Source organism: Ceratotherium simum, chromosome 5 (genome assembly GCF_057802395.1).
Source record: "Ceratotherium simum simum isolate JZ-2026a chromosome 5, ASM5780239v1, whole genome shotgun sequence".
NCBI lineage: Eukaryota > Metazoa > Chordata > Mammalia > Perissodactyla > Rhinocerotidae > Ceratotherium > Ceratotherium simum.
Genome location: NC_141904.1, coordinates 72,918,682 through 72,939,471, shown reverse-complemented (window position 1 = coordinate 72,939,471; position 20,790 = coordinate 72,918,682). Strand labels below are relative to the sequence as shown.

The window sequence follows — 20,790 nt, the reverse complement described above, 5'->3', positions numbered from 1 at the left end:
ATATGTATTCACCTCTTCATGCTCATTTTGGGAACAGCCTTAAAATGATTTTAATTTTGACTTCCTTCTCTTACTTTTCCTAACAATCAATCATTAGTAGGTCATATAGGCAAAGCTACCACAATATCTCTATAACAATGTAATAATAGTATAATATTTAGGTATTAACAATATTAATCTGGGATTAAAAGAAATACTACAAATGGAGTCTTATAACATATTTTGTATTGAACATTTTCAATCAACGTGACATGTAATATTTATTCTAAGTTGTTGCGTTTGTTATTATTTATACATTCTCCTTGCTGTATAATATTTTCTTATATGAATTTATTAGATTTTAGGTTTTCTGACTCTGAATCTGAGTTCTTTCCATCAGCTATTCTCATTTTGGTATAAACTGGTTTAGTAAGATTGACTTCTTATTCTTAATGCCTAGCTAAGATCTATTATATTGGGGAGCAGTGGAAGTTTAACTGTGGCTGGATAAAAGGGAGAGGGACAATCCTATTAATTTCATAAATAGAAAACTTTGGAAAGCAGAGTAAGATTGCTTTGCCTCCTTTAAAGCAAGGTGAGGTTGTGGGGGTTGGGGAATGTTGGGGTGGGACTGTTTGATTAGAGCAGCAGGAAGACACTAAATGACTATTGCTACAACAGCTGTCAGTTTTAACACCTGCAGAACAAATTCGACCTACCTTGCCAGCATCCCTTTTCTCTATGGTTTATTTAGTACTATTGCAAGAAAAAAGTACCATTGGGGTAGGCATGAGGCCAACTGTGGAGTGAGTGTTTGAAACACATTTTTTTCAAACAGTCCAACAAACAACTTTAGATTTCCCAGCCTATCACATGACTAATTGGAATTTCATGAAACATTCTGCTGATACAATAGCATAATGTAAAGATGAGTTCAAGGTTAAAAAGCAGTGTTTCTGAACATCTGTACAATTTGCTGGTGACCTGCTGATTTTTGGAATCAAGCATTCACATTTACATTGAAGGTAAAAGGAGTCAGTCATCACGTTTCATTTCCACCAGGTATTTACCAGGCTCTCTTCCCTGCTAACTTTTCACATGCCCTTCACTCCACCTGGAGTGCTTTTATCCCTGTCGTTCAGAATGTTCCCCTGTCCTTTAATGCTTGTTCTTCCATCATAAAAGAATGTCACCTCTCCTTTCTCTGAAACCCATAGCAGCTCTCACCCAGCCCTTACACAGTCTCATTGTTATTGGTGTGCTCACTCACTGTCCTGCTCTACCAAATAGAAAGACCCTTCACCATTGGAATTGTGCCTTAAATATATTTTTGAACTAATTATTCGTTAAATCTTTTTTGATTATATATTTTCCAAAAATTCTTTTGGAAAAGCATTACAGTAACGAACCCGTGCAATAAGGTTAATAAAATTGTAAAAGAAAATAGGGCCATTGAAAGAAAGAATCAAATAAGCCAACCACAGTAACTGTGCTTAAATATCAGCTTGGCTCTAAAAAATACGGGCATCTAGAACAAAGCAGCGTAATATTATTTAGTCTTCATTATCACAGAGGAGAAGAACAATAGTTCCTTTGGAGACAGTTGGTTTACCTTGACCCTAAAGTTCAAGAAAACTCTCATATTGGACTTTAATTAGGAGATAATTAGTAGCATAATTTTATCCTTAATTAACTCAATGAATGTTTATTGAGGTCTACTAAATGTTTTTGAATGTTTCATTTCGCTAATTGGGGAGTGGGGACAGGCAGGATAAAAATTGACGTCACTTGTTTACCAACTGGTGGAGGATGGATAAGTAAGATCATTACATACAGAGTGATAAGTGCTTCAATTGAAATAAGTTTAGAGTTGCTCTATAGAGGAGCACCTACCCAGAGGACAAGGATTAAGGAAGACTTCTCTGAGGAGGTGATTCCTGAAGTTGGAACCAAGCTTTGAAAACCATCTGGAAATATTTCAGCAGAGTGGCACTTGGTGTTGAAAGAGGAGGAAGTAAAAGAATGGACAGAGAAAAGGGATATTGCAGGCTCTAGAGCGGCATGTACAAAGACCCAGGTGCAAGAGAGAGCATGAGGCTTCTTAAATGCTGAGGCCTTGAGCAGGGGCTTCACCATACAGGGTCTCATATTCAAGTTAAACAATTTCGCATTATTCCTGAGAGTACTAAGGAATTGCGGGAAGTGTTATGTCAGGAATTGACATGATGAGATTGGTAATTTTGAAAGATCATAGAACGTGTAGTGTGGAGATACGGATTAAAAGGGAGCCAGACTGAAGCCAGAGAGACTTGTTAGGAGGTGTCTCGAGTAGCGATGATGATGGCAGTACTAATATTGCTCCCACAAGAATGCTAATCAGCAGTGTCCTCCATAATAATACAGAATGAATGCAGAATCATTTCACATAACTGTTTCTCTTCAGGACCTGCACCCAAAACACTTGGCCTTACTTTGTAGTAAAGGTGGTTTTGTATATTTTTAATATACTATGGAAAACTTTCCTTAATAATGGAATTTTCTCCAAAAATTTTATTAGAATTATCATATGCTTGGATCTTCAATGAATATCCATCATTTGTTAAAGAAGATAGTCGGAGATTTGTCTCGCAAGAGACAGGCCACCTCTACATAGCCAAGGTGGAGCCATCCGATGTGGGAAATTACACGTGTGTGGTGACAAGTACAGTGACAAACACCAGAGTACTGGGCTCACCCACTCCGTTGGTGCTACGTTCCGATGGTATGAAATGTTTCAAGGTGCAATTCTAAGTGAAGTCTTGTGAATATGAGCAAAAACAAATGGGAAAAAGTGAAAAATATATCTTGAAGAATTATCATTTCATTTTTTTCAGAAGAAAAAATATTTATGAGTGCAATGACTAAAATTATTCCATAAACCATAGGTCCCTGTACATAGTCTTTACCCAGGACCAGCTTCATGGTTTGCAAAGACCAAGGCAAAATGAAAATGAGGAATCCCTTGTTCAGATATTATTAAGAATTTCAAGATGGTGACAACAGACCATTAAACCAAGCATGAGGCCCTTTTGAGCCTGGAGCTCAAGTTGCATTCCTGTGAAGTCATCTGTTCTGATTTTTGCCAGCCTGAGGTTCTTAAAGCTCTGGGTATTTTGTTATAGGCTAAAAAGCATCTCTAAAAAATAAAAAATTAAAGGAAAAAAAGTGTACGTTAGATCCACAGAACTTATGCATCTTATAATTGAAAGTTTGTACATTTTGACCAGCATCTCCTCATTTCCTCCACCCCCTGCAGCATGGTGATTATAATTAATAATACTGTATTGTATCCTTGAAACTTGCTAAGAGAGTAGATCTTAAGGGTTCTCACCATAAAAATTAAAAAAAATTTAAAAATAAAAATTGTATCTATGTGAGATGCTAGATGTGTTAACTTGTTGAGGTAATCTTTTTGTAATATATTCATATATTAAATCATCACATTATAAACATAAAAAAATAACATTGTACAACTTAAATATATACAGTTTTTTACTTGTCAATCATATCTCAATAAAGCTGAGAAAAAAAAAGAAAAAAATTTGTTTCATCAACCCTTTCATGGCTGTTTCAAGGGAGTCCATCAACCTCTTCATGGCTGTTTCTGCAAAGGAAGCAGACATGTAAACCTCAGTGACTGCCCCACTTACACGAAACCATATCTGATACAGCACAATGCCATGACCAAAAGTTATCTGAGCGCTTTTTTCCAGCCAGTTATAATTGAGCTTAACCTTTGGCATTTATTAAGTTACTGTTTTTTGTCTCCAGGGAGCCATTTAATATGTTAGGATTGGTGTCTATGCTACCAGGCTACCATTAAGTAGATTCCCTCCCATAATTTTTGCTCTTTAGGATATTTCAAACAGTCATAACACATTGTGTACTTCAGTTGACTATAAATGTCCAAATTGAATACAGAATAAAAAAGCCTCCTATTTTATATAATGTAAAAGGCATAGTTGTTTTCTTGGAACTGCTCTGTAAGCAGCAATTTATGAATCACCGAGTCCTAAAGTTCCTGAATGTTTATTAATGTCGCATGTTTGGCTCAAGTTAGCCCTGCTTCTAAAAGTACCTAATGGGTGGCTGGTGAGTCAGTCCTTGGAGAAGCTTGTTCAAAATGGAGCAAAAGAAAGTTTTATTTAAGAAAAATGGGACAATTCCAAAGGAAACGTTGAAACTATTAACTTTGTGGATTTACAGGTGTCATGGGTGAATATGAACCAAAAATAGAAGTTCAGTTTCCAGAAACTCTTCCAGCAGCTAAAGGTTCAACTGTGAAATTGGAATGTTTTGCCCTTGGAAAGTAAGTCTTATAACATTTACTCCGATGTGCTGAAATATTAGATTGCTATAAGAGACCAAGATAGTTTTTGACAAACTCTTCTTTTCCTTATTTTCTAAAATTTTCTTTCATTTAGAAGCAAAGGAAAAATAAAATACAGGGAAAATGCACGTACATAATTTAGTTTGAAACTTTAAAGGCAATTTGCAGAAAATGACTATGCCTGCCTAATTTCATAAACTAAATTGTTGCTATTTTTCTTTTGCTTGTTCATTTGTTGAATTATAATACAGTGGGTTAGACTTTTTTCTCTAAGTCATGAATTAACTCAAGAAAATGCACAATTTATTTTATTAAACTATAACTTAAAGAGGTAAATCTTTGCATCAGATTTATGTAACTGACAACTGGAGGTGTTGTTCTGCATTTGAAAATCTGTGCCTTTTTGCTCTATCCTAACAAAAGCTTTATTTTGTCAGTGCCTTCCAGCCATCAGTTTAAAATAGCAAATAACTTGACAATTTTCTTCCTAGTCCCGTACCTCAGATTAATTGGAGAAGAAGTGATGGACTGCCTTTTTCCAGTAAAATTAAATTGAGGAAGTTCAATGGTGTGCTTGAAATCCCCAACTTCCAACAGGAAGATGCAGGTTCCTATGAATGCATTGCTGAGAATTCACGAGGGAAAAATGTCGCCAGAGGGCGTCTCACTTACTATGGTGAGCATCCACTTTGGGCAAAATGGATTTTTAGCTTTTGTTCTCTGTATAAAATGTTGTTGGGGAGGTGGAAGATTACAGCAGAAATCCAATGTCAACTTGTTCTGTTCTACATTTTGTTACATGAGGATAAATATTTATCATAGAAAGAATTAAAAAGAAATGGAATTCTGCAATGAAGTTGGAGGCATAATATATTCTTTTTGCATTTTAAAATGATTCATATGATAATGAAATATTTCACTTTTTTTCCCTAAGAATTGCGTTTTACACACTTAACCATACCAAGGAGAGATCTCTTTTCAGTCTACCATCTCTAGAAAATGTGATTGTATATCTTTCTTTATTATCTTTACTAAGCAGAAAGACACTGCCTACTGGGAAAACTTACAATTAGTGCATTAGACAAACCACATAAACTCAGGCTCTGTGGAGATTTTCAGTGTTATTCTATCCTTTCTAATAATGTAATTGTACATGTTTGCTGCCTTTAATTTGTAATCACATTTATTTGATGTACTGTTCAGTTTGGGTAAGGAGAGGATAATACTGTTACCTTTATTTAGAGTCTATTTGTAGTAAAATTAGATTGTCCTTTTTTTCAAAATTTATTTTCAAATCCCTTTTATTAAAAATGTACTAGGTTTTTTGATGGAAGCATAATTTAGAAAGTATAATCCATGATTTTACAAAGTGGACTGTAAAATCTATGAAGATGTAAACTCAGTGAATATATATTTGCAGTTTAATCATTAGAAACATTGTAAGACTAGTGGGAATTGACCATTTTTGTGAAAGGCAAATTGCCTTATATTCTATTTATTTTAGAAACTGGAAATTGAATCGGTTTGCAGTGCAAACTTGTATATCATACATAAATGTTGCAGGGAGGAAAAGTTTGCAAAGACAGATATTAAAATTATGACTCGCCTCAAAAAAATTTGAAGTCTGCAGGTGCTTTACCTCTGATTAGACTGACACTTGTTATTGCACGATTTTAGGATCTGTCGGGAAGAAAATGGAGGCATGTTCATGGATTAATAGCATGAGTCGTTCTGTGTTGTAACTCTCCCATCTTGTTACTTGATTTGGTTACAATACTTAGCACTAATTTGGAGTTACCCAGTTGTCAAGGTCTACTTGTTGACTGGATGTTATGGAGATGGGTTGAGAGCACTTAACCCATGTGTCTGTACGGCTCTAAGGCCACCCCAAAAGTCACTTTTTCTCATATCCTAGCTTTGTCCTCCTTTCTAAGCAGTCACTGCCTGACCCGGGGGAAGAAGTGGCCATTGCAGGGTAAGAAGTGGACAGGATAATCCAACTGTCTTAATGTTTCAGTGAGAATGTTTTTAGCTATGTTGGACAGCAGCCCTGCATAAATGATAAACAATTGTGTGACAAGAAATCCAAAACTAAGCTGGCATTCCAGTGCCTTATAATCACGCCCTGGCTCAGTTTCTCTGTGATTTTTTTTTTTTCTGCCCTCATCTATCTTTTCCCTTTCTCTGCATGTTAGTTTCCATTATAGTCACAGAATGGCTGCCAGCAGTGATCAGCACATTAATTCTTGCTCATCCTTCCTTTCTCCAAAACATCTTGCGGTTCCCTTCTCAAATCTCATTGGCTGCATGTTCTTTCCTAAACTAATCACTAGCAAGGAGAATTGGCTTTGACAACTAAGAGCCTCTGCTTGGAACAGAAAGTAACATCAGGTTTCTCTGGATTTTATAGACAGTGTGAGGGTATGGAAGAGGGGATAGCTCAATGAAGAACTGAGGCTATTTTAGGAATAAAGAAGGGAGGAAATGGATGCACAATAGACAACCAACATCATCCACTATACTTAGTAAAGGAGGTAGACTATTGCTTTAGTCCATTATGTAGGTAATATGATATGTACCTAAGAAATAAATTAGAAATTAATGAGATAGAATTTCATGAAAGTTACTTTCTAATTCTGTCTTAAGACTAGGATATTCAGTAAATGCCATGCAGTTCTTTGATTATCTGCTTTAATATTTCATGTAAAAAATGGTCTGATAGAATATTTGGATCTTGTATGATGAATTAGGGGGGAAATCACAATTAACGTGGCTGCTGGATTCTCAGGATTGGCTTAGTCCAGCAAATTATCCTCCCACTTGGAGAAGAAGAATAGTAGTATGAGAGCCAGTGAAAATTTTTGCTAGAAACTTGGGTCTCAGTCACAGGTTCATGTGTGAGTCTGTTTGCGGTCTCATTCAGTCTAGGCTGATAATTCCTGAAAGAAGAAAATGCGTTTTAATATAAAGTAGGGAGAAGTGATTTTGGACTGAACTATACCTCAAACTGGATAAGTAGTTTATATAAGAATAATAATAATAATGTAAAACTTAGACCAGTACATTTTCTCTAAAAGCTAAATAGCTGTATTTTTGTTTCAATTTCATTTATTTAAAAAAAACAATTTTATGAGAGAGAAATGGAGAGACAAATCTTCCCATGGTTGCAATTAAATAGAAATAGATAAACTGTTTCTCCATATGGAGGATGCAAATGTGAATCCCACAGGACACATCGCATGCATAATGCAATGTGAAACCAGTAAAACCTCTCACCTCCCAGTTTTGGATCTAAAATGCAAGCTGAGACTTGGCTGAATATACTGTGTATATTGAGTGACTTTCATTGTAAGTGGTATGTTCCTTTTATCTGTAAAAAGAATTTTCCAAATATCTTCTAAAACGTAAGTGAAAATGATGAATCCACTTGATGCGACTGATTTGCATAACATAATTTAAAGTTTCATGAATTACTTCTTTTGATAAAAAATCATATGATTCAGATTGAACCAATTTATCCATCTTTCCCTGCTTTGATTTTAATTCACACACAGAAGCTCGTAAGATGCTCCCTGGTTTGTACTTAATTGTTATTTCTAACTTGAAGGAAATATATTTTTCCTCAGATATAGAAGTTTCTCTTCTATGGATGTTAATTTTTGTGCATAATTAAGACTAGTATCTGCTGTCGTCATGTATTAAATTGTCATCAATTGTGATGTCATGATCAAAAATACACTTGGAAAAGAAATTCTGTTTTGTGTACCTGCATTATTATCAACTAATAGACATCTGAAGACTATAATATAGTGCCTAGAATTTTGAAAACAGAGAAAGCATAATGAGTTTGGCTTAGGAAATGACAGATTGCAAAATCCATCCTCAAATCTAGGAACATTTTGTATATCCACTTAGTAAAAACTTAGGGAATTAAATATAATTTTAGCCACTATGCTCACATTAATCCATTGCTCACAGTCTTATATCCATTTATATTTACATGGATAAAGTAGATTTTTTTAATTTGCTGGGTGGTGTGAATCTTTTTTTTTTCATTGCAGCAAAGCCTCATTGGGTTCAGCTCATAAAAGATGTGGAAATCGCTGTGGAGGATAATCTTTATTGGGAATGCCGGGCAAGTGGTAAGCCCAAACCCTCCTACCGATGGTTGAAAAATGGAGAAGCCCTTGTGCTCGAGGTAAGGTAATGTGCCCGGTTAATCCTCCCCTTCTCCACTTTGTGTTAAGTAAATGCTTTCTCTAGTACCTAGTGCCAAAGTAAACTGTTGAGTTTGCACACGTTCATTTGCATCTAAGGAGTGCTACAGGATGGAAAAAGTATGCGTAAAATCAAGTCCCCAGTCTGCCAGGGAGGAAATATTTTCTATGTTGAATTTCACTGGGAAAAGGTGATTTTGTGAATTTAGTCTGTAAAATGATATACTAGTTTTTTTGGTTTTGAAATTAGAGAAGGCCTTACTTAATCAAATATAGAATGTAATTTCCTTTTTCCTGTTTGACAACTTGGCATAGCCTCTGGAGAATAGATGTATCTATTACTTGGTTACCTTGTAACATGAGCACTTATTTTCTCCATCACTTTCCTTCTCAAGCCATGTAATTTTCCTCTTTTAAAAAACTGTGTACTAAGTTAATTATGTTCCTTCAAATATCTATACATAACCTCTCATACTACCTAAAAACCCTTAATAAATGTGTTTCCCAGAACCCTTTTTAATACAAAGAATTTATAATGTCTTTAATTTGCGTGATTTAAAAAAAAATGTTGAAAACCTTTCCAGCTGGTGGGATGGAAAGGATTGTACATTTTTAAAAGTCTGCAACTTTAACCATAGGGAAAAATAAAATGGCTGCAATACTTTACCTCATGCTTTGTTATTTATTTTACTGATATACTTTTGGACTGAAGAATGCTTATTAGTATTTCCAGTGTGTGGCTGTTCTGTTAAATCAGTCTCACGTTTTCAAATAAGGAAAAGCTTAAATATCAGGTCAGATTACCTCATCCTCTGAGGAAAATGAAGGAGATTTATGTATGATTGAAATGGTAGTCAATGGTTTTCATTTTTCTTCTAAAATGGTATATACGTTTATATGCAAGACATTTTTGTTATCATCTAGGAGAGAATACAGATAGAAAATGGTGCCCTTACAATATCAAACCTAAATGTGACTGATTCTGGCATGTTCCAATGCGTAGCAGAAAACAAACATGGTGTCGTCTATTCCAGTGCCGAACTCAAGGTTGTTGGTAAGACTAATTTGCTCTTGTTGTAATTTTTTTTTTCTTAAATCCTCCATTTTTGCCAGCAGCAGAGATATTTACTTTTCATATTAGATTCCTACATTTAATACCATCTATAGTATTCCAACAGAATCATTCAGGGTTTCTAATCAAGGCATACATTTTAATGATTTCTAAGGGAAAGCAGCAATCATGGCCAGAGTTGGACCAAACAAAGGCTGAAGTAAAGCAACAGTAGGGAGAAAGTGTTGACCTAAGACATCCTCATGCAACTCCAATATTACAAACTAAGCAACGCCTTTTAAGAGAATAAGTGACGTTGGTGTTCTCTCTTGCTGGGCCATAAAAGTAAATACCAAATTCAAATCAGTTATGTATGGATCTAAAAGGAGTTGCCTTTGTCTTTAGTAACCCTGCTAGAAGCATCAATCATTGGGCATACTGAAGCTTTAATTAACCAAGGCGCAACTACTTGAAATTCTAAATTACTTTCTTCTTCTTACATTTTAGGTTAAAAGAAGAAAGAGTATGTTGTGTCATGTTTAGGGCAATTGTCCAGAAAAACAGTTTAAGTTGCAAATAGCTGAAAATCCAACCACAACTCAGAACGTAGTGTAGTATGGCATAAATAAGAAAGAAGGAAGGAAGGGAGGGAAGGAGAGAGGGATCGTGTAATTAAAATATATATTTGCATTTCAGCATAACTTGATCCAGGGCTCAAAAATCATCACCATTATCAGGCTTTATATGATGTCCTCCAGCATATTCAGTTTCCATTACCACAGTCAATCCAGTGGAATAAAGATGGCTTTCTTAATTGCTCATGGAAGTCACAGTCCTGCGTGTTATTGGCCCCATGTAGCCCGATTTGGGTCACATACCCATGGCTGGCCCAATCCATATGGCCAGAAGGTTGGAAGGTCCTGATTGATCTAACTCAGTGATCCTCAAGTGGGGACGATTTTGTCCCCAAGGAATATTAGGAAATGTCTGGAGACATTTTTGGTTGTCACGTGTGAGGGGAGGGCGGGGAAGGAGGGAGCCAGCGTGTACTATTGGCATCTTGTGGGTAGAGGCCAGAGAAGCTGCTAAATGTACTACAATGCACAAGACAGCCTATCACAACAAAAAATTATCCAGCCTCAAATGTCAAGTGTCATGTTGAGAAACCCTAATTTAACAAGAAGCAGGTCTCTAATCCCTGGTGCCTGCAGGTTAGAAACACATCATCCGCACCAAGAAGACTGAAGCCTGGGGAGGACAGACCATCAGCTGAAAATCTGGCTGCTCTTATCCATGGCAGAGAAATAGAGTATTAGGACAAAAAGAGAGTGGAATTGGCACACAAGTCTTCAGCTGAAGCACTGCTGTGTTCTTGTATTAAATTAACCTTATGAGCCATAGTTTATTCATCTTTAAAATGAATGGATCCCTACCAACATGTTGTATGGCATTTCTGTATGTGAAAAATATGACATACGTTTTTAAAAAAAGATTTTATTCAAATATAAAGGTTTTTTTGGTTTGCTTTAGCAAAAATTATTTTCTTACAGTCTTAATTTTTAAGGCCAACAACCTCTGGATAACACGTCTTCTTTACCCACAATCGTGTGCATAATATAATATAATCCACTACATGATCTCCAGTTACAAAAAATAAATTATTTTTTGGCACTGGAATTTGCCATAAGACAGAGCATTACATATTTGGGGAACTACTTGAGGTTCTTAACTTTTTTCCATATTTGCAGTAAAAGGGAGAATGTTTTCTGATTAACATATGATTTCATTCAAATGATACATTATTATGTATCTTGAAGGCTCAGGTGTTGTTTTAGGATCAGCATCCCATGCATTATTAGCAAACATAACGTTTTCTACATATTATATTTAATGTAATATTGTAACAATATAATAATGCATATTATAATGTATTTATCCAACTTGGAAGTTAAACCTAACCATATGAAAATTTTATAATAGATCTTGATAATTTTTATGCAAGAGAATAATGATTCAATACTACGCCTTCATTCTTTTTTTTTTTTTGTGAGGAAGATCAGCCCTAAGCTAACATCCGTGCCAATCCTCCTCTTTTTGCTGAGGAAGACCGGACCTGAGCTAACATCTATTGCCAATCCTCCTCCTTTTTTTTTCCCTTCTTCTCCCCAAAGCCCCAGTAGATAGTTGTATGTCATAGTTGCATATCCTTCTACTTGCTGTATGTGGGACAACGCCTCAGCATGGCCGGACAAGCAGTGTGTCGGTGCACGCCCGGGATCCGAACCTGGGCCCCCAACAGTGGAGTGCACGCACTTAACTGCTAAGCCACGGGCCGGCCCCCAATGCCTTCATTCTAAAAACATTTACTGAGCACCTATTGAGTGCCAGGCACAGCGCCAAGTGCTGCATCCTAGAAGTCACAAGAGAGACTGACCCTATTGTTGTCTTCGTGGAACTAACTTTCAGGAACATTCTGTGATAAATGTTTTTAATTTTAATAAACTCATGATTGAGCTATTTTAAAGATTTTATTTATTCAGTTTTTTCCCCCCAAAGCCCCAGTAGATAGTTGTATGTCATAGGTTCACATCCTTCTAGTTGCTGTACGTGGGACTCGGCCTCGCGTTGGACGGAGAAGTGGTGCCTCGGGGCGCTCCCGGGATCCGAACCCGGGCCGCCAGCATCAGAGCGCGCGCACTTAACCGCTAAGCCACGGAGCCGGCCCAATTGAGCTATTTTAAAACGTCACAGTAAACTTTTAAAATTCCCGTATAGTGTAATTGTCTCAAGAATTAGAACCTGCCAGAAACATGATAGGAAGAATTACTTTTTGAGCATTGAAATCCTGTATGTGGCATCCAGTCAATCAAGTACTGACATCCTGTGTGTCGAGAAACTTTAAAAATGGTTATAATGTCCATCTTTGAAATTCATGAGAATTTTAAAAAATTAAATCAAACCTCGAATTCTCATTCTCTTTCTTATTTCTTCCTCTTTAGCTTCTGCTCCAGATTTTTCGAAGACGCCAATGAAGAAGTTGATTCAGGTGCAGGTGGGCAGCGTGGTCAGCTTGGAGTGTAAACCCAGAGCCTCCCCCAGGGCCCTTTCTTCCTGGAAGAAAGGAGATGTGATCGTACAGGAGAATGAAAGGTATTCTCTTGTCCAAAAAGGTGGTGATTTACTTTCTTCTCACTTTCCATAGTGATGCCGATGTAGGTTTTCAGTATGAAATGAAATGCAGCAGCATTTCAGTAAAATGTGAGCTGTTTAAGAACAGTGATAGTAGTATTTTTGTTCTGTAATAGTGTCATGCTGATAGTAGTATGTTTTTGAAATCTAAAAATAGAGATGTATCTCACCTCTTCCCACATAGAATACTGTGTTTTAGAAAGGAATGTCCTCCCCAGTCGCCTGGTAAGACTCAAACTGGAATGATAAAATAATGTCAGCCCTGGACCCACGCCCTCACTCAGCATCCCGATGGGCCCAACATCCCAGGACAAAGGGAAGATGACATAATGACAGCATATGCCAAATAAATACCAATATTTCTGTTTCCCTGTATTGAAATAACTTAGCATTACTGGTATTAGTTTAAGCAAAGCCTTTCTTGGTTTCCTGGTTATTATAATAACATTTAAAATGAAGAGGTAGAATGGGGCTGAGTTAAAAGCATAGATTCTGCAGCCAGACTGCCTGGGTTCAGATCTTCATTCTGTCTTTTACTAGCTCAGTGAAGTGACTTACTCTTTCTGTGCCTCATGTCCTCATTTGTTAATGGGGATAATGATATTAGTACATACTTCACATTATGATGTTTGGTATGTGGATGAAACACGTGAATATCCATAAAGCACTTAGGTCAATACCTGGCAGAGAGTAAACATAAATATGGGCTATTATTGTTATTTATTGAGTACTTACTACATGCCAGGTATTATGCTCAGAGCTTGCGATAAGCGAGAATAATTGCCCCAAAGATGTCCATCTCCTTATCCTGGAAACCTACGATTACGTTACATTACATGATAAAAGATAATTAAAGTTGGAGGTGGAATTAAGGTTGCTAACCAGTTGACTTTAAAATAGGGAGATTATCCTAGATTATCTGGGTGGGCTCAAGTAATCACTTGAGCATTTAAAAGGGAAAGAAGAAAGCAGAAGAATTTGAAAGAGATGTATGATAATCAGAGAAGAGGCAGGAGAGATTCCAAGCTTGAGAGGGAGCCTGATTGGGATTGCTGGCTTTGGAGATGGTAGAAAGCAGCCAATGAGCAAAGGAATCTCAGACTAGTCTATAAGATAGGAATAGCCCACAGCTGATAGCCAGCAAGAAAATACCACAATGAACTGAATTTTACCAACAACCTGAGGGAGCAAGAAATGGTTCTAGAGCCTTCTGAAAGAACACAGCCCTGATAACACCTTGATTTTAGCCCAGGGAGACCCATACTGGACTTCTGACCTCCAGAACTGTAAGGCAATAAATTTGTGTTGTTTTAGGCCACTGAGTTTGTAGTAATTTGTTATAGAAGAAAGAGGAAACTAATATAGTGCTCTACATGCATATTTCCTTTAAATATCTCTGTAACTCTATGATGTATAGATCATCATTGTATCTCCATTTTACTAGTGAGAAACCTAAAGCTTAGAGGAATCGTGTAATTTACCTGAAGTCACATAGCCAGGATTTGAATCCATGTCTGTTTGACTCTAGGGCATAACCACTGAGCTTTTTTCAATGCCATCTTTTGTAGAGGAAGCCCAGAATCTTAGAGGTGGTCTCAGCCTTTGTGGTCTGGAGTCCAAATTATTCTTTTTGGAGATGAGGGGAAAATAAACAAACAATAAAACCTTAGGCCAAGAAATGTGGATTTACGTTCCCAAAATTACAGGGTCTTATTGCAGACAACCAGGTTGACCTGCCTTTAGATGATAGGCCCAGCATTTAGATGAAAGATGTTTTCATGAGTTGGTTATGACGGCACAATCTGCAGTTCCACCAAGTATTTAACGGGAGACACCTCCATTAATAGGCAGCCACTGCAGGGTGACAAGGCAAAGTTGTGAGCAGAGCGGTTAAACACAATCCAGCCAAGTGCTAGGCTGCACAGAATAGATTTCTGGAACAGAAAGTGAATTAGTGATTTGGAGTTTAAATTTGTAAGCCAGTTTAAACAAGTATAGGCTTGTGGCACAAGTTAGTTAATTTTGGCCATGCTGGAAGTTAAGTCTTCCTATATAACTGCTGACTTTTTTGTGGTCAAAAGCATTTTTCAATAGTTTTAGTTGTGTCCGTAAATTTAAGTAGTGATTATGTCCCAAGGACTTCAATGCTTTGCACGATAATAAACCCACTTGTTCTCACAGTAGTGCCTATTGTAGGCAGAGGATTTTAATCTTAATTTTAAAAAGAAATAAAAAAGATTAAGGGATTTAGCTAAAGGCACACAACAAGAGATTTACTCCCACATTATAGAGTGCAGGATAATGCAGGAAAAAACAGTATAAATTCCAGAATCTCACCTCGGATTTCTGACTTTGTCACTTACTACCTTGGTGTCATTAGGTCAATTATGTAACACCTCTGAACCTTAATTCCCTCATCCATAAAATAGAGATAGTAATTCCTACCTTACATAGTTGCTATAAAATAAGCATTTAGCATAATGTCTGATATTTGTAGTTAACTGATTAGTAAGAATGAGATTATGTTACAAATAACATGTTGGAAGTAACAGTGGCTGAAAGAAATAGAAGCTTTTTGTTTGTTGGTTGAGTGGCTCCTTGGCGGATTGGTCTCTCAGAAGGTAGGCAGACAAGGCAGCCGAGTCCACAGTCATCAGGGACACAGGCCCCTTTAATCTTGCTACCCCTCTGTCTTCATGTCATGAACCAAGGTGGCTGCTAGCACTTCAGCCTCCCAGTGACATCCTTCCCAATGTCATCCCAGTGTCATCTCCCAATGACAAGAGGGAGGAAGGTGGAAATCAGGTTACACTTCCTCCCTTTTAAGAAACTTTCCAGCAGTCCCTTGCTGTAATTTTCCATACACCTGGCTGGTCAGGAATTAGTTCCGAGGCCAAACTTAGCTGCAAGGGAGGCTAGGAAATATGGATTTTTTTTTTTTTTTTCCTAGGTGGGAATGTGCCCAATGAGAAATTGGGATTATGTTTCAAGAAGAAAAGGGAAAATGGTTGTTACTCCAGCAATGTCTCATGTTCATAAATGTTACCTCTCTGGCCCTTTCAAGCCTACTGACCCTCCATTTTGAATTAAATATTTCTAATATCTCCCTATGAATAAGGAAACTTTCAGGTATAAAAATAGGGTTAAAAAGAGGAAACACAGTTAAGGAGATAGTCCACAGTGCTGCAGTCCTTCCCAGGTGTCTCAGTCAGTTATAGTTTCTATAACAAAATACCATAAACTAGATGGCTTATCAACCAGAGCAATCCATTTCTCACAGTTCTGTAGGCTGGAAGTCTAAGATCAGGGTGCCAAGTTCTGGTTGAGTTCTGGTCAGGGCCGCCTTCTGGGTTGCAGACAGCTGCCTTCTCATTATATCCCCACATGGCAGAAAGAGAGCAAGAGAGCTCTCTGGGGTCTCTTTTTCAAAGGCACTAATCCCATCCATGAATGCTCCACTCTCATGACCTAATCACCTCTTTAAAGGCCACTTCCAAATACCATCACACCGAGGAGTAGGATTTAACATGTGAATTTGTGGGGGGACTCAGACATTCAGTACACAGCACCACCTCTGGTGGTATGGATTTTGCTTTTATCTTTTTGGACAGCAGAAAGCACTGATGAGCCAGGGCCTTGTTGCTTAGGGAAAGGGCTGCTAGAAGCAATTACTGAGCAAGTTGCAGATTTGAGTTTTCTCCAAGTTCATGTGAAATCAGGATGGACCTCAGCCAACGTTTGGCAACAAAAGTCCCATGTCTATCACTCTTGACTTGGTCTGCAGGCTTTGGCCAAATTGGGGAAGCACTTTAAATGATATATTTATTGTGGTTGTTCAGTCATGGGCTATTCCAACCTAAAACATACAGATTCATCTCAGTTTAGGGACAAGTGAATTCATTGATGCATTTGAAAATATAAGACAAGCTAAAAATTTTTGATGGGGTATTTATGGCAGGATTTTTAAATCCATTAGCTTTTTTTAGGAAAGCTTTCTCCAGCCTAGCATAGAGGCTGTTGGTGTCAAATACACTTTTTTTTTTAACAGACTTGATTTCTTTTTTTTTCGAGGAAGATTGGCCCTGTGCTAACATCTATTGCCAATCTTCCTCTTTTTCTTTTTTCTCCCCAAAGCCCCAGTACATAGTTGTATATCATAGTTGTAGAGTTGTAGCTCTTCTATGTGGGATGCCGCCTCAGCATGGCTTGATGAGCGGTGAGTAGGTCTGCACTGTGGATGCAAACCAGGGAACCCTGGGCTGTCGAAGCGGAACGTGTGAACTTAACCGCTACTCCACAAGGCTGGCCCCTCAAATACACTTTTGACTAAGTATATATATGTGTGTGTGTATATATGTGTATATGTATGTATATGTGTATGTGTGTGTGTATATATATGTGTGTGTATATATATATCATTCAAAGCCTAAATCAGAAAAACAAATCCAAGGATTAAATATGTCTTTTTAAAAATTGTATAAACTGATAAATATGTCTGCTATGTAAATCACACAATACATTTGAATAATTGTGATCTACCTGGTTTGTAAGTTTTTATATCAGTGGAATAACAGCATGGTAATTATGCACCAGTGATAGTAATGTGGATCTAAGTCAGTGTGACACTGAATTACAGAATAGTTTTGAAGAAATCGGTGTTATTGCTTTCAAGTAGAGAGAGCATTTCAAGCTAAGGTAATAATGGGATTGCATACCAACAGAGGTCTTAGAAAAGCTACTCTGAATAGATAACAAGGGCTTATAATGCAAGTAGTGATTCCTGAGCTCTTAAAATTAAGTGCTCATTCATTTGTTTGAAAATATTTTGAATACCTACTATGTGCTAGGCACTAGCTATTTAATTTTTATCAGAGAAGTCCATCCCATTGTTTGTAGCTTTTCAGGATATGTAGACAGGTAACACAGGGCAGTTACAATAAAACTCATTTGGCAAAGTACAGGATGTTCAGTGACTACCTGAAAAGGCCCCATCTCCAAGTTTGAGAGCCGAGCAGGCTTTCTGGGGAATGTAATGTCTATAGCAAGACTTGAAGTGTGACTAGGGTTCCCTGGAGAAGAGTGCTCCAGGCAGGAGGAACAGCCCGTGCAAAGGCACAGAGGCAAGGACAGCATAGATATTTGAATAACTCAATGTTCAGTGCACTTCAGTGTAAAGTGCCTTAGGAGGGGGAATGCAGGGAGGGTCAGGCTATAGAGGTAAACGGGGATCTTATGGTGAATGACATCGTAAGCCAAGTTAAAGAGTTTGGGCTTTATTCTACAGGCACTGGGAAGCAACAGAATAAAGTCAAAGTAGCAGAGTTAGAAATCAAATTTATGCTTTAAAAACAATCACAATGGTGGCAGTGGAGAACATGGATTGGAATGATAGGAAAACTTGAGGCAAGAACCCCAGTTAGCAGCAATTCACCCATCTGAACAAGAGAGGATTATAGCCTGAACTCAAGAAATGGCAGTGAGAATGGAGAGAAGTATTGAGGGGGTTGAGAAGAAGGTAAATCATTAGGACCTAGGAGTTGATTATGTTAAAGATTTGGAGAGAAGATACCAGTCAAGGGTGAATCCTAAATTTCCAACTTAGGCATCAGGGAGATGGGTAGACCCATTCAGTGAGATGGGGAACATTATGGAAGGAGCAAGAGTGAGGGCAAATATGATAAGTTCAATTTGGGATTGGTTGAGTTTGAAGTTTATTGATGAAAAACCAACTGGGTATATCTATGTGCATGTAGAGGTTGACTATATGAATCTGGAACTCAGGAGAAAGGCCTGAGCTATAGATAGAAATTTAGGTGTCACAAGCATGTAGATGGTAGCTGAAACCATGCAGTAGATAAAATTGTCTGGGAAGGGACATATCATTGAATGGTAGAGGGTCTACATCTTACCTCTGAAGCTGATAGAATCAAATTATGAGTAGAGGATGCCTGTTTTTACAATCCTATTTAAATGACTAACAGTGACAATTTATAAGAAATTGATATATTAAGTAAAGGTCAACTTAAGTCACCTGATGTGCGAATATACTAAACTTTGAAATTACTAGCATCAATATTGAGTAAAGTTGGAGTTCTTTTTGCTTTTTTTGTTCTGTATTTGTATCATCCAGTATTGAGAAAAGTTATTGTGCTTTCTCCCCCTGCAGGAAGCAGGTTTTCCGGAAAAACAGAAATGCTCTACCTTTTTGACCATCAAATCTCACCAGTTGTCAATGTTTTAGTGCTGTTGAATTCATTCATTCACTTAAATCCACGTGTTTTCAAACGACTTGAATTAAGAAGTTTTGTCTACTTTAAGCAAAGTAAAATTGACCCTAGAGAATGCGAACAGGCATGATATGCCAGAAGAAATAACCAGTTTGCATATTTTAAAGAATGTTTAGCTTTTCTGCATCACTTAGTAGTACTTAAAACGCATTAGCCAATTATTTTAAAAAATGGGGCTTTCACTTGAATGCTATGGCTTATAATGGTAAATATTTTATTGCAATAACCTCAGTTCAGAAGAGAGTCAAAGAATGGCCCATTACTTCTAATTAGACACATTAAAATTGTTTCAGATGTTCTATGCAGCATTTAATACTATAGAAATTTAAATGCTTTTTAAAGAAATAGTAAAGATTTTTCCAAATATTAATAGCCATAATCTAGACAGTGTTTTTAAAATGTATTAACCAATTCTTAATGTATTTTTTGCATATGGTTAGAAGCTGGCTTTTAAAAGGCAGTGAGCATTATATGCTGTATGATTCCATTTATATGACGTTCCTGAAAAAGGCACAGCTTTAGGGACAGAAAAACGGAAAAGTCATCACTACTTGCCAGAGGCTGGGAGTGGGTGGAGAGCTTGACTATACAGGGCTGTGGGGTTGTTTTGGGGGATGAGAGAATTGTTCTAGATCTTCATTGTGACAGTGGTTACATGACTACATCATTTGTTAAAACTCACAGAACTGTTGCCTTTCATAAAGGATGTATTTATACTGTATATAAAATATACCTTAATTTTTTTAAACAAAATTTTACATGCAATTTTATATTCATCTCATCCAGATTTCATGAGTAGCTTCATATAGGAGTTTAAAAACTCAAGAAATGCTCCCAACAGGTCACTTTTGCCTTTGGTGAAACATTGAGTAATTCAATGACAGTACTTAGAAGCAGAGTCTAAACGTTTGCCAGTAACCAGGATAATTCTGTCAGAGCAAGAGCCACATGGCATTGCTGCCAATGCTACTACTCATCACCGTAGTTGTGTTTTGTAAAGAGGTGTCTAGGAACTCTGTTACTATCTAGCATATCTGTTAGGTGGCACTTCCCCTTGGCTCAAGCTCTTAGATGAAGAACAAGGATTCCTCTGCCAAATAGTTTCTATCTCCATCCCTTCCCCATTCCCTCACATTTCTTGGTTCCTCTTTCTCCTATCACAGTAGAATCTATTTTTCTTCATACTGTTCAAAGTGCTGCTCCTTTCTCTGTCTGCCTTCCATTGCCCCCTTTGACCCAAAGAGCTAGACTCCATTATCTTTTCTTTCATCATCGGTCTTCCCTTCTAAACAGCTGTTCCCTCACAATGGTCAGATAGATATGGAAGCTTGATGAGTTTTGATTAATCTATCCTGAGGCATGTAGCTGTGATTTCAGCTAATGCCTTACTCCTGTGTTCTTAACTCCCAATCTGTAATTGTTGAACTTTCAAGAACAAGGGAGAATTTTATTTAATATGCGTGATGCTGCCACTTTCAGGACCTGGATATTAGTTGAACAGAGAATGATGCCCCTGCTTCCTGTCTGCAGGGAAGCTATTCATGCTGTTTGCTAGTTTGTCTTATCTTTATTCAGCACTGGAGACTGTGCCCAGCACTGGAAATACATAGATGAATAAGAAATAGAGCCATCAAGGAGCTCACACACAATCTGTTTAGAATGTGGAAAACTTAGCCATCAACTACACTGGAATAGACT

At 37.3% G+C, this 20,790-nt stretch overlaps 1 protein-coding gene across 5 annotated transcripts in view; it reads left to right on the top strand.

The window, feature by feature from the left end:
* Positions 1-20,790, top strand: part of CNTN3 (contactin 3) — a 330,204-nt gene that overhangs the window by 228,444 nt on the left and 80,970 nt on the right. For 4 of the 5 annotated variants that reach the window (XM_087431353.1, XM_087431352.1, XM_087431355.1 and 1 more), the window contains 6 exons: positions 2,537-2,740; positions 4,225-4,327; positions 4,840-5,024; positions 8,410-8,546; positions 9,490-9,619; positions 12,616-12,766. In XM_087431353.1, the coding sequence (XP_087287479.1) occupies positions 2,537-2,740; positions 4,225-4,327; positions 4,840-5,024; positions 8,410-8,546; positions 9,490-9,619; positions 12,616-12,766 (910 nt within the window). The remainder of the gene's footprint in view (positions 1-2,536; positions 2,741-4,224; positions 4,328-4,839; positions 5,025-8,409; positions 8,547-9,489; positions 9,620-12,615; positions 12,767-20,790) is intronic. The other variant, XM_087431354.1, reaches the window with a different exon arrangement.